Source organism: Ascidia mentula, chromosome 9 (genome assembly GCF_947561715.1).
Source record: "Ascidia mentula chromosome 9, kaAscMent1.1, whole genome shotgun sequence".
NCBI classification, from domain to species: Eukaryota; Metazoa; Chordata; class Ascidiacea; order Phlebobranchia; family Ascidiidae; genus Ascidia; species Ascidia mentula.
Window position 1 is genome coordinate 12,532,373 of NC_138574.1, and position 13,685 is coordinate 12,546,057.

General features: G+C 40.2%; 1 protein-coding gene across 1 annotated transcript in view; it reads left to right on the top strand.

Moving 5' to 3' along the window:
- The first annotated feature begins 722 nt into the window (after positions 1 to 722).
- LOC145913058 (GPI-anchor transamidase-like) overlaps positions 723 to 13,685 on the top strand; it is a 35,881-nt gene continuing 22,918 nt past the window's right edge. The window contains exons 1-4 of the mRNA XM_083000578.1: positions 723 to 866; positions 1,025 to 1,075; positions 1,229 to 1,320; positions 1,527 to 1,585. Coding sequence (XP_082856704.1) covers positions 780 to 866; positions 1,025 to 1,075; positions 1,229 to 1,320; positions 1,527 to 1,585 — 289 coding nt within the window. The 5' untranslated portion in view covers positions 723 to 779. The remainder of the gene's footprint in view (positions 867 to 1,024; positions 1,076 to 1,228; positions 1,321 to 1,526; positions 1,586 to 13,685) is intronic.

Consider the following 13,685-nt stretch of genomic DNA (forward strand, 5'->3'; position numbering starts at 1 on the left):
AGCAAAATATAACATTATGTTGATGCTGTTCAGTTTTCAATCCAGCAAAAACCATAACACAGAAAAATCGTGAACTGATGCTCAGGTAATATCTAATGCAGTTAAAAAATGGTAAAAAATGTTCCGCTTTTGCAAGAGATAAGTTTTTTTAATCTTATTGCAATTTTTTGGCTCATATTCATGTTTTAAGGTTTAACTTTAATATATAATATCACCTGATTTTGTCTCGTAATCAAAAAAACGACCTTAGAATTGCACGCTTCACTAGTTTAGCTCAAATTTCGTATGGTCCTGTTGCTGCAGCTGCGTTATGCCGGTGCTTTGATGCATATGGTGCAGTTTTAACAGACGTTTCTTTTGTATTCGTAATGGAACACTTTTCCATGCCACATGTTTTTTTTCTTGCAAATGAGGTGCACTTTGATGTTGTAGTTGTGTAATAAATGTTACATTTACCCTGTGTGTTGAAATTGGAGTGATAATGTGTTGTTGCTTGTGATTTAAAATTGAGTTGTGTATGTATGTATTTGTTACATAAACGGTCAGTATTTTCTAAGAAAACCATGTTATGAAAGGAAAATTGAGTGTATTTTGTAACTTTAACAGTTTTTGCTGTAAAATTAGACTATCAGCAGTAAATCGGTTTAACTGATGGCAAGAGATCAACAACATTTTTGCATTAAATAATTTATTAGTTCTTTATTTATCCTATTTTCAAGTAAATACGGTACAAAGTAATCTAGGTACAGAAACCACTGTGATTTATCACTGTCACAAACATGAGGATTGTTAACAGGATATGGATGTTTCTTGTGATCTTATCATGTTATTTCTTACAAGTTATGAGTAACGAAGCAACAGAAGCGGTACATTTTGTTTTGTGTATTTTGTAATTTATAATGTTGAAATATTTCAAAACACAATTTTATTGAGGCACAAATTGATTAGAAACTGCTATGAGTTGGTGTTCAGAAAACGTTTATTCAATTTGTCAATTTTGTTGTTACGACTTATTGTGGTTTAGGTCAACAAGCATTTTGCAAAAAGTTCACACACAAACAACTGGGCAGTATTGGTAAGAAATTGTGGTTACATTGTATATTTCATGTCACATGATTGTTGTGCAACAGTGATATCCCGATAAAAGTATTTGAAAATATTATTGTTATACCCATTCCTATCATTGCATGGCTTTATTACTTTTAAAGCAGCATTTGTTTGCTCTTAGGTTTGCACATCAAGATTCTGGTTTAACTATCGTCATGTTGCCAATGCCTTATCCGTTTACAGGAGTGTTAAAAGACTGGGGATTCCAGACAGGTAGAGTTTGATATCCACAGTAACATGATCAGAAATCTTTAAAAAACATCATCACAAACAATTTACTTATCACATATGTAATTACCATCTGTTTTTTTTTTTTTTTTGTAGAAAGTAAATATGCTGCAAAGTTTTAATTGAAAATTTGACTGTAATGATTGATGGAATAGCCTTGCAGCAACTAAAGATTTGTTTTTTTCTTACAGTCAAATTATTTTGATGCTTGCTGATGATATGGCTTGCAACCCAAGGAATCCCAGACCAGGTAGGCTTGCAATTTTAAACCCTTTTGAGGTAAATGTCAGAACTTCAAAAGTGATGCGTGTTGAAAGATTAAAAATATTCTAGTGGTTAGAATTGTTAAAATTATTGTCCGCATGTTGGCGATGCAGAGCAAGGTAGCATTAGTTGTGTAGCGTTCACCTCGGAGTAGTCTACCAACTATCCAGCGCTAACGGTTTAATTGATTTTCTATGCTTCTGTTTTCGGAAATTACTTTTTATATTAACATAACGCATGCATCTTGCTAAAATGCAAACCAAGGGCAATAGCCGTGCGACTTTAAACGCACACTTTGTGACAAAATAAACAGAAATGCAACACAACAAAAGTAACATCTCTTTGGAAGGATTTGAGGTACTTAACGGAAAATTTTCGTTTTATTTCTCGGAATTTCACATACACGTATTATTCGCCAGGCGCAAATCCGCATGCTGCGTTCCATTATAAATTTTTGTTGAACATTTCTTACGGAAGTTCCAACATATTTTGAGTCTCAAGCAATCGTATGTAAGTTTACATTCCCCACTTTAGAAGCGTTTGTGTGCCCAACTGTTTATTTTTCCACATTAAGAAACTTTTCAACGAGTTTTAACGGTTTCCGGCAAGTTTTCGCCATAGCGTCTGGCTGATTATTTACTTATTCTTGTTTGCTTCCCCAATTGGGCGCCAAAAGCCCTCAAAATTTCGCCATTTTGTTGGCTCGTCCTAGGCGTACAACAGTGGTCGCTATGTTGCTTGTTTTGGAGTCCTATTTTCCTTGTTGGTGTCAAACATGTGGTGCATTCTAACTGGAAATTATCAGAGTCAATACGTTTACGAACTGGTTTTCAATGTTCGGTGAAAGCTAAGCACGTGAAATGTTTTGACCAGTGTGAAAAGGGCGGTAATATTATGCAACTTTGTCTAGCTAGAAACTAACAAGTTGTGTGCGGAATGCGCCGAAGTTCGATCGTAGCTAAGACTGAGCTCGATCATATCGTGTTGAAATACAGTATTTAAACGAAATTATTCGTGTCGTCTTTGTCTACACTTTGCGAAGTTTGGCCTATAATCTACGTTTGATTTTATTCAAAAAATACAAATTAATCTTGATTTGTTTTTTGGTTATTTGTGCATAGCTGTTATCTACAAGAACCAACGATACACGTCTGTGAGGTCCCGAGGTTTAACGAATATTTTCTTGCGTTAAAGTAACATAGCGTTAGTTTGATTGCAAAATGGAATCCCTTTGAGTTGAGTAAGTAATCCAGTGTAAGAAAGGATAGGCTCCAAACACTATAAAAATGAATGATGTTCTTGTTTGGCCAAAGCTTTTTTTATTTATGGGAAGGCTGCTCCAGACGATTGAATCGTTGTATGAGTCATTTACTGCCAAGAACACACACGTTGGTGTTTCAAAAGGACTTTGTGCTCCATTATACACGCGGATTTATTGTGGTTTCAATAGAACTCACGACACGACGTCATGTTTAAATTGTTTTTCTTCGAACGTATTTCCAATCTACAATATCACAGCTGTAACAATTTTGCATAAAAATTGAGCAGGACCATGTTTTCAGCACCGCAGACATACAACTAACCAAGTTTTTTTTTGCTCATAGCTGTCTGATGTGCTTACAATAATACGCACAACACTTATATCGTGTTAATTTCTACTTGAGTTCGTAAAAAATGGAAATTGGTTGTTTGTTAAAGTGTGAGGAAATAAGTTTTCCGCAGTTACCGAACCTAATATTTGCATGTAGCATCCACGAAACACCTTAGCGTACGTACATATGACCCGTGTCCAATCCTAAAAGCATTTCCGTGCCCAACGAGTTAACCCGAATCGGCGACACAATTAACTTTGTTCATATTGACTTTGTTTGCCAAGTGCTTTGACACTGAACCAACTGTGCGGCATATTGAGGCGCGGCCGCTGGGTGAATCACACACAAACAAGTAACGGAAAATTTACCGGGACATTCGCTCGCTCTCCTTCACCCCTCTCCGATCGTGGATCTCTTCCGTCTCCTTATGGTGATTCATGTCGGTGGTTACACTTTACAGACAGATGTTAGGCGGGAATCGTGTGACAGGCCGCCTGTTTGAGCTCCATTCGGTTTCCACTTGTTTTCGTTCCACTTTTCCAGCGTGTGGCGCCAGACACGCCAAACAACGCCCCCCTCCCCCAATGACTGTTTTCAACCGTTGAACTTGTGTTCCGAACTTGTGAATTTGCGGACTAGTCATTGACCCTTCAGCTCAGGATTTCCAAATTCTTTTCGATCGCGGCATCCTTTATTAGATAAAATGTTGACAGTTATGTGATTTTTAGGTCAGCAATATTAATGAAAGGACTGAAAAACTCAGCGGGATTGCGACCCACAGTTTGGGAAGCCCTGCTGGGGTATTGAACATTTTTGACGTAACTGGACAAATTTGACCACTGACTTAAAACAGCTAGCATACTTTGTTCGTTACACTACAGGTTGCTGTTGGTATATTTTTTTACATCGTAATGGCACGATTTTTTCGAAGGTTGTTACATATGCTTATTGTGAGTGTCTTTTGTGTATCTTAGTGTTTTTTCAGCTGGAAAAATGTCCTTTAAAGTTTTTACTGTTCCGTACATCGGTTTAAACTTAAAGTTACATCGTTTGACCAGCGGACGTAAACTAAACTGTTTTTTCCGGGTCGCCATTTTGTTGTAGGTGCCGATTTTTAAATCAGAGCGTGGCTGTTAATTTACAAGAACCTACTTTTGCCTCATCCTGTCCAAGGATGGCGGCTGCAAAATTAAACGTTTTTTTTTCTAAAAGTCATCACTGATGCCCCCAGGCGGTTCAAACTACGGAGGTTGAATATAAAACTATGACTCGTCAAATCTCCCTATTGCAACACTTCGATCGTAACTTAACGATTCTTTCGATGATTAATGCGGATAATAAACGCCCCAAACGTTTCGAAATTTACGAGATTTGTAAAAACTATTTACTTGTGGCTGCATGGTGGTCGCGTGGTGACGTCAGAGGGTTGTTTTTTTCATACGTTTGCCAAACGTGGCGCAATAATGTCCCCGCTTTGTTAAACAATCACTCGTCAATCGAAAGGTTTTCACGACATACTCGAAGTTGGCTTCCCGATCGACCCGCATGACGTCATACACCGATGTGGCGCGATCGCTCGTGTGGTTGACGATGTGTTTTGACAACGAATTTGCTTGCGCAAGGTAACGCGGTGGACGCCTGTCACTGAAAAACAACCGAAATTGCCCATCGAAGCACCTGTGTCACGGACCGCAGGGGCTGACGTGTTTTCGTTTTAGAAAATTCTCGAAGTTCTACTTGAACTTTTGTGTTCTTACGAGCGAGTTTGTTGGTGTCAGCGTGTATTGGTTTTATCATTCTTTGGACAGTGAGCTCATTATTCTCCGCGACTCTGACAAGTTTGGGGCTGACTTCCGTAGTTGGGAATTTAACAACTTTCGCTTGTTGTTTTGGTACACCACAGGCCTAAAGCTGCTTCGAATTTGGCTAAGAAATTGAGTAACACAATAAGAGTCGCGCCTATTTGGGACACGAGGAGGAGGTTATCCAAATGCGGGGCAATCACGTTTTCTTCAATTCCGCATCTCAATTTCCCCCAAAGGAAGTATGTTCAACTGCGTTTGTCTTGTGACTCGTTGCCCCTTTAAACATTTCTCCTCTGGGTTAAAGAAACCGGAAAAACACAATACACAGATTCCGGAATCCTTTGCCATCAACTAAATCGCGGTTCACTTCACAGCAACCCAAGCGTTTTAACGTGTAAAACTGGCATCCGGCGTCCTAAGTCCTCGTCACGGTTTCACGCGTTTCTCAATTGTTGAGCAGTTATATTTAGACCCACCCTTCCCAGTACACACCTGTGTATTCAGGCCAAGGTCAAACTTCACAGCCAAACAAAACAAACTTTGCCATTCTTAAAAGCCCATGGCACTGTTAGCCACTTCTCGCGACGAAGTAATTGAACTATAAACTTGTATTAATACACTTTCTTCTCAGGAATTTATTTCATTGTATGGATAATTTAACGTGGCAAATGTTTTCAAGGAATTTGTCATAAATTTGTGTATTCTTGGGAGTACATTTGTTATGAGATATTTCACGGCCTCCCACTAAAAAAAACCCATTTTCGAAACAAGTCGTCATCAAGTCTTCCCTATACAAAGAAAATTCGCGTCTTGATCATACATGTTGTGTCATTTCACGTCTGCCCGCTGGGAACGTTTTCACATTAAATTACAATGTAATGCCCAAGTACGTTATATTCTCGCTGCCCCAGGGAGCAATGAACGTAATTGTGCCTCACCAGTCGTCGGAATTTCCCGCGCTGAATCACCAAATGTACTTTTTCGCTTTTCAGTTAAGTCGTATCCAATCGCGCTTTTGCATGTAAATTATTCATCCATCGGGCGCAACCCAGTGGAAACTCCCAAATTTTTAGCCAGGCATGCAATTACCCAGGGTTTCCCCTTATTTGCGTGTCTTTGTCGCACCTGCTGCTGCCTGGAAGAATACAAAGTGCCGAAGGCGCATGTCAGCGCTTAAGGAAAGAGGAAACAAAAATCGTTGTTTTTTTCGCTGTGTTTAACGATATCGAACTTGCATGATTATCAAGCAAAATTATGTATATTGACCAAATTCGTTTCAAAATTTTTTTTCGCGAGTATTACAAAAAACAGTTTTATCGCTAATGTTACAAAACAAGAGTTCATAAGTGTGTTTGTGATATCGATAATGCTGTTCGACCCGAGCTTAAAGTCGCAAGTCCAGTATGACAACCAACATACGTTCCACGGTGGACATCAAATATTGTTTGTCAAAACTGCCCGACGGTGGTTAGTCACGTTGGTACGAAACAAACTTTCTCAGTATAAAGAGATGCCCCACTGGGTACCGAGTGCATTATGAGTCACAACGTTGTCGCTCCGGATCAAAGTTTAACAGGGATCGGCCGTCAACAACTTCCACTAGTTAAACTGGTTTGTAAGAAGCCAAGCGATGAGTTATACAATGACATATTCCCGCAAAGAATTCATGCAAGTTGTCCTGTTTGCTGTGAATTTGGGTAACGTCATCTGCATGTTATTTATTCATTGGGTTGTTGCTGTTATTAGTAAGATTTTTTTGTTACTTTCAACTTATAGCTATTTGTATTTATTTCGGGATTTGTCCCACTCATCTATTTGACTTCATAACACTGTTTTTTCGAAAAAACGCGCCAGAATGGAGTATTTCGTTTTCAGAACAAACTCACACACATACGTGTGTTATGTGCGCAATTTAGTACAGACACTTTCGATTAGTTCAAGAAATCGCGTGACTATGATTTTATTCGAACATAAATACACTCTGTGTTTAAACACAACATCAAAGAGCGCTGCACGCAAGTATATACGCGTCATTATAACATAAGGAAGCGCGTCAGGACCGTGCAGGCGGATGGGCGACCGAACGTATAGTGAACGTATTTGCGAACACGGAACTTCCACATCTTATACGCCCCACGCCGGAACGAGACCTTCCATCTCCCGTAGGACGACTTGTTTTGTCAGGATGAAAGATGTTATTTGATCACACTAATGTCTGACACGCTTCCGCGTCTCTTCCCGGCGAAGCAAAGGGCGCTGATTAATATTTTACAAAGTTTGGGAAACTCATTTGGTGGCTATAATCCCCACCCGCAGCGCGGTATCTATGTTTGAACTGTGAGCAACCGGGTCATCATCTATGCTCGGTGATTTGCTGCACACGGGTTAGGCCGAGGCGTAAAATTAACAAAATACCAGGCATACATTTTCTCCACAATAAAAGTAAAGGTCATGTGAGTGAGTAAACTATAATCTCTTGACTTGATGCTGCCAAAAGGCCTTTGTGTTGATTGGAGGAATTGTCTTGACCATAATTACTGTTCTATGATATCGCGTTATAAATGCATAATACGTTGTATTATATTCATTAAGGTTTTTGCAAATGACAGACGCAAACTGGACCAGGAAAAATTATTTGTGGGAGTAATGAAATGGAGTTCCTTGATATTAAAGCGCCTAAATGTTTGGATATCTCTTTTACAGGCTTCTTTTAAAAAAACGGTACTGGATAACAGTATACTTATTTAATGTTTTGCTTATTATTTACCGTCATCTCAGCAAAGATTTAGCCTACGAAGGCAAAGAATACACCCCGTATCCCGTGCCAGTTAGCACATTATTCTTGCGTAACTTCCTCTATCACAGACTCCAACCAACGCAGTTTTCCACTTCGGAAAGCCCAAATATTTCCAGATTGATTAAGACTGCCTACGTCAGTCGTAACGTTACGTGCCTGTCAATTGTGTCGTCACTTCCGGTGTCGGGTAGCTGTTCCCTTCCGCTCGCTTGTTTTTCCAGGGATCAGATTTAAACTGAGGAAGCCATATATCCCTGTTTCTGAGAAAATTTATGTGTTTTTGTTGCTTGCTTGCATATTCCACGGGTAAGGGGTTGGGGGAAATTGCGAAACGAAGTAAATATGTTTACAACGCTGAGTAGTTCCAAGTATAAACCCAAGAAACAAAATCTTATATTTTGTTGCGGGAAATAGTGTGGGCTTGTGACGAAACAGTTTGGTACGTTCTGAAGTTTGGAGGATATTGGGTGCATTCATACGACTTCACACTGTTTTGTTGTGTATGTGTGGATTATGATACGTTAAATACGCCCTTACATTTCCCCACTTCTTTGGCCGTTCCCAATACATCGCACAACAACTTTATGTGTCGCTTTACCTACACACGTAGTAACCTTTACGCACATGTACTTCACATAATCGAGGATGATGGTTACGCATACGTGCAGATGTTGCGTTGATTTTTTTCTTCAAGCTTTGCTTATCGTTAATATCGACATTGTGCAAGTTTCAACATTGCGTTAAAACTCAGCGAGCAGTTCAATTACATGGATATTATCATTGATTCCAAAGTTGTTTGTTCCTTTTGCAATCCATTACCAAACACATTCACACCCGCTTTAACACAAGGATAATCGCCCTGGTTACAGCAGTTTGGTCTGCGGTGCTCTGGGTACCCTACAGTCGCCTAGAGAACAAAATGGACTCCGCGGCGCACCCCCGACTGAGGCACTGTGAACTCGTCTTCAGAAGTGGTAACATAAGCTACCCTAAAATCCGGTGATGTCTTTCCATCTGTTTCTTACTCACGCCCGACAAAGCTTTGAATTTTTAATTTTCCCGCCGAGCCCGGCAGCTGCTTGGCTTCTTCTTAGCGTCCGGCCGTCGCCAAATGGCTTCTTTTTCGCCGGTTAGACTTGTTTTTTCGCGTTCCTGCAGGATGAGTCAAAGGGGCGTACTGTAGATTTGCGAATTCCTGACGTTAACGGGTGGTGGCAGTGTAAGCCAACAAACCGCTCGACCGTGACATTTGAATAGCTTGAATTAAGTCTTCGGCGATTACTTTGTTCATTGCGAGATTTGTGTGATATTAGTGCTTGATGGAGATTATCATCATAATGAAGATATTCATCATGTTTGGTACACATTTGGAGGCGTAAAAATTAATAATCTGAGAAAAAATTTCCAAATTTTTTATGTAACCGAAGTTACCTACACGTTTTTGCTCAAGCTTTACACAACACCAGTTTTGACTGATTTTTTTACCGTGATCCCGCTTTGCATGTTGAGTCCATTGACGGGTTGCGGATATTCGACCCTAACAGCACAGGAAAATGAATTTACATATTCTATACCTTAATAGAAGCAACAGTGTCACAAGCGAATTCGTATTCCAAACCAGCGACTCACGTTTTACCGCAAATCCGTCGTGACTGGCTGAAAACGGCGGGCAAATGTAGGTACGTGGCTTTTAACTTCCGGGAACGTAGGGACGCTGGGTGATATATTCGTCCGAAATATCACCGCGTATCCAGGAAAAGATTGGCGGTTTCCCTTTCCTCGTTACGCAAATCCTGAACGAATTCCAACTCCTCCTGCGTATTTACCACAGTGGTGGTTGTTTTAATCGGTCTTATTCGTCTATCAAATCTGTCTGTAACCAATTTTTGCTTCGCGCCGCATATCGCTTGTGACTTTGCGTGTGTTTTGGTGTAATGTTTGCGATTTCCTTGTTTTCAAAGCAAAACCGCGATGTTCGTTATTTTCCTTTTACTTGAAGATATTTTTGAAGCAAAGACTCTATAATGCAAACCGACCTGTCCATACTCGTGCTTTTAATGTCTACAAGTCTTTCTCACAAAACCACATTCATTGCAGTAAAAAGTCTTCATAAATAATAAGTAAAAGCCTCCATTTGTCCAACACGTATCAGGTTTTATTTCAGCCAATCAGAAGGCTGCGATGACTCACATGACCGCCTTATACTTAAAACGACGAAAAACGCGCGAAAATCTGTTAAAAAGAGGCGGCAACGGCGGTATTGTGAATGCAAATCCCACGAGGTCTTCGCCAAGACGTTTCACAGAATATTACGTAATTTGCGGCGCATGCAACAAGTTATTCGCCCAATCGTTTCGCGATTTTCCGGTTAGAGGCGCCTGCTTCGTCGAAGAGGACCCGCTACACGAATACTCGTGATCGCAATGTGAGGTAAGGTTGTTGTCATATTCCACAAACAAATACTGATGAGCGTGCAAGGTTAAATTCCGTGAAGGTCTGCGCTGGAAACCGTGCTGCACCTTATGTCAGTGCGTCAGTGGCTCGTCGAAGCGGTTTCAGAGTTGTTTTGTTCTCGTGCGAAAAAAACTTTAGTCGGGCTTTTTTTAAGTGTAACAGAAATATTTATCAGTTTTTTCTGTGTTTGTAAATGCAGATTTGGTGTCGTTGGGAAGCTATGAAAGCTTTTGTTACTGGGTTTGTGTAATAAAATACCTGCGGTATGAGCCTGACTTTGCTCGATAATGCTTAACAGTAAGCCACCTCATACTTAAAATATAAATATAATTTTAGTTAAAATATAAATAAATTTTGAAAGGATATAAATGTCGATCGCACAATTTTAATATAATTTCATACACTACATAGTCTACAAATAAAAACTAAAGCAACATAAAAATACAACGAAAATTGTTTGGCCGTAATTGTTTTGTGGATCTCTGTGTAACACCGTTAAGAGTATAAGTTTGCGTCGATTTTGATGTGTGATTTTTCATGCAACTTGATGTTAATTGCCGCTGGGTATATTGAAGTGACGTTTGTTCTGAGCAGGGCTCGTGAAACATATTCGAGGAATTTCTATCTTACGCAGTTTACATGTAGCCTCATCGGTACATGTAAATTAGCAGTTTTGTATTTGCAACTAAATTATTATTGAGAAAAACATGCAAGTGGTCTGAAAGGTTGCTGGAAGTGACAGAAATCCGGTTGCCGGATTTTTAGGGCGGGAAAAAACTTTCCCATGAATCTCCATGACGACATATCACTATATTTATTGAACACTTTAAAACTCAAAAATTAGCTTGTCCAAAAAAAATTAACAACAAACTTAAAAGCCTTTGAATGCTCGGTTTGAATGCATATTTATTTCCAGCACATTTTTCTGCTGTTGTGGCTTTTGTTCTTTAGAAATATTGGGTTCATGTTTGCAGTGCTTAAAAACTGACACAGTCCAATCCTTGGCTGCTGGTGGCAGAATGAACTTGAATATTCGTAGAACTGTTTACATCTTGCTGGTGTTCATACTAAGACATCGTTAAGTTTACTGTATAATAGATTCTGTCGATGTATTTTAGGATTGTGTATTAAAAAGGAAATGTTACGCATATTATTTTTCTTGCATTGGATAAAAGATATAAGATGAATTAAAAGTGATAATTAACCTTTTATTGGCAGAACAGTGTTCGTATTTCTTATAGTTGTTTATGGAAATTGCCCTCAATTTTTTTTTTGCCGCCTTCGGAAAATATTAGAAAGTTTTTTGTGACTGTGAAAACCGAAGTTATAGTAGCAAGGAATTTAATTGTTCGGAAAAAAAATTGTTTTAGATTGGAGTCGGCTCATTTGTTGAAATTATTGAGTATTCGGTTTTGCCCGCATAGACATCGTCAGTTTCTTCAAATATAAAATGGAACTGTTTTTTCAAACGATGCAAATTTCTTTGTGATGTGAAAATGGACACAGCTCACAAAAATCGTGAGCTGCAACTTTGGGAAAACAAATCCTAGCCCCATGCCGCCATTTTGTTTTCGCCGCCGCGTCGAAGTAGACAAAAAGCGGATTTCGTTGGCGCGGCGGACCCGCTATCTCTCGTCCACGCCCGTGAAAGTCTGCGAAAAACGCGTTGTACTTGAGACCATACGTCAGCATTCACCTTGAAACCTTTGAAATTTGCCCGCCGGCGGGACAGGACTGCGATCAGCTTTTCGATCCAACGACGGCCGTGCGCATGGTTAAGATTTTAATTTGATTGCGTGTGTCAGTGCCTCCCCATTTGAAGTTCCCACTTTGACCAGCTTGCAGGTGACGTGCCTCGGCAGTTTTGAAGTCGCCGCTGTGACTAATGGCCGCCTCGAAGTTAAGACTGGTCGACGGATCAGCGCCCACTTGCCTAGCGGGTACATTTAATGTCCAGGCATGTCCAAGGCGGCCTGAAATAAGCTTGTTTTTCTGATGGTTGTGCAAGGTTACACTTTGTTGTGAGTGCTTTTTTACAGGGGTTGTTTTTGTTTATCTTGGTGTCTTACGTAGTAGAATTCACTTTGTGGTTGAACTTGTTTAGTTCCAAAAAGTATTAAGTTTCAACTCCTTATAAATTGTGTTTGCTTTTTCCTTTGGTGCTGCAACTCATGTCGGAATATACAAAACGCCATGGTATCCGTGTGTTGTTCGCACGTCAAAGTAGATGCTAAAGCGTTGTCTGTGATCGACTACCACAGTTCAAAAGATCCCAACCGCGCAAATTTAGCCCCCTGACATCGAACAATATTTTGTTCCAACTTAAAGAAACAAATAGTTTCATTTTCAAGTCGACTTGGATTTCTGAAAATTTCGCTTCGCACGACAAAACGTTGTTTTCCTGTGCCTTGCTCATGCATTCCCCGACAGTGCTTCCGTCCTCTGGATCAGTTCCCGTTTCGCCTGAACGCTCTTAGGCAATTTCAAACAATTGCGCCACTGGTGCCGCGTTCCTTACATACCGACCTTGATATGGACCACGTGGTCGTGGAGAACTCTCCCGCCTTTTTTTGTCACGCGCGGGCTGATTCGATTCCAAATATGGTTCGTCCAAGGTTGGAAAGGCTTTGGGAAATAAGATGTCTGCGTCCTAATAAATTTAATAGGAACACTAAGTCAAGAATATTATGGCCCGATCACGTGATCAGAAAGTTTTCAGCATTCAGGCGAATCAGGAGTTGTTGTGTGCCTACACATATTCGACAGAATGTCTATACTTGACGTTTACTTGAAGTTTCCAAATACTGCTGAGCGCTTGTCTGATGTTTGTATAATTTCCGTTAAAAAGACCTAAACATCGCATTAAGAAAAAAGTACAATTGTGAAATGGTGACGACTTTTTTGACGCAAAAACATACAACAAAAATTCAGTCTATCTTAACAAACAATAAAACTCAAGAAAATTAATGCCTGTACATCGAAAAATGCGCAAGAGGGCCAACGGCACGGACCAACCCAGAAAAAAGCAGAAAACAAAAGCAAGTACCCCGAGTTCTTCATCTTTATCGGGTCCCAACTCACTCTGGTGTCGAGAAACTGACAATAGCAAGTGTGGAATTTATCAAGTGCTCCGGGGGGCAATCAGTAATGAGTCATCGGCGTCGCTTCGTTTGGTTGCCTTTGATTCCCACCTCTTGTTTACCTGCCTGCCGAAGCGCCCTTAGCCCGACCCTGGCGAACACAAAAGATTCGGGTCCCATTTTATTCCGCCAGGCCTTGTTTCGTTGGGAACGCGTGGTATTTAATCACGCCCGACCCATTATAACCACTGGTAAACAACACAGGTCAGGGTGCTGTAAAAAGATCGTTCAACCAGTTGTTTCTCCATTTGCTTGGGAATAACAGGTACTGATACCCTCCAGCGCAAGGCAGGCGGGT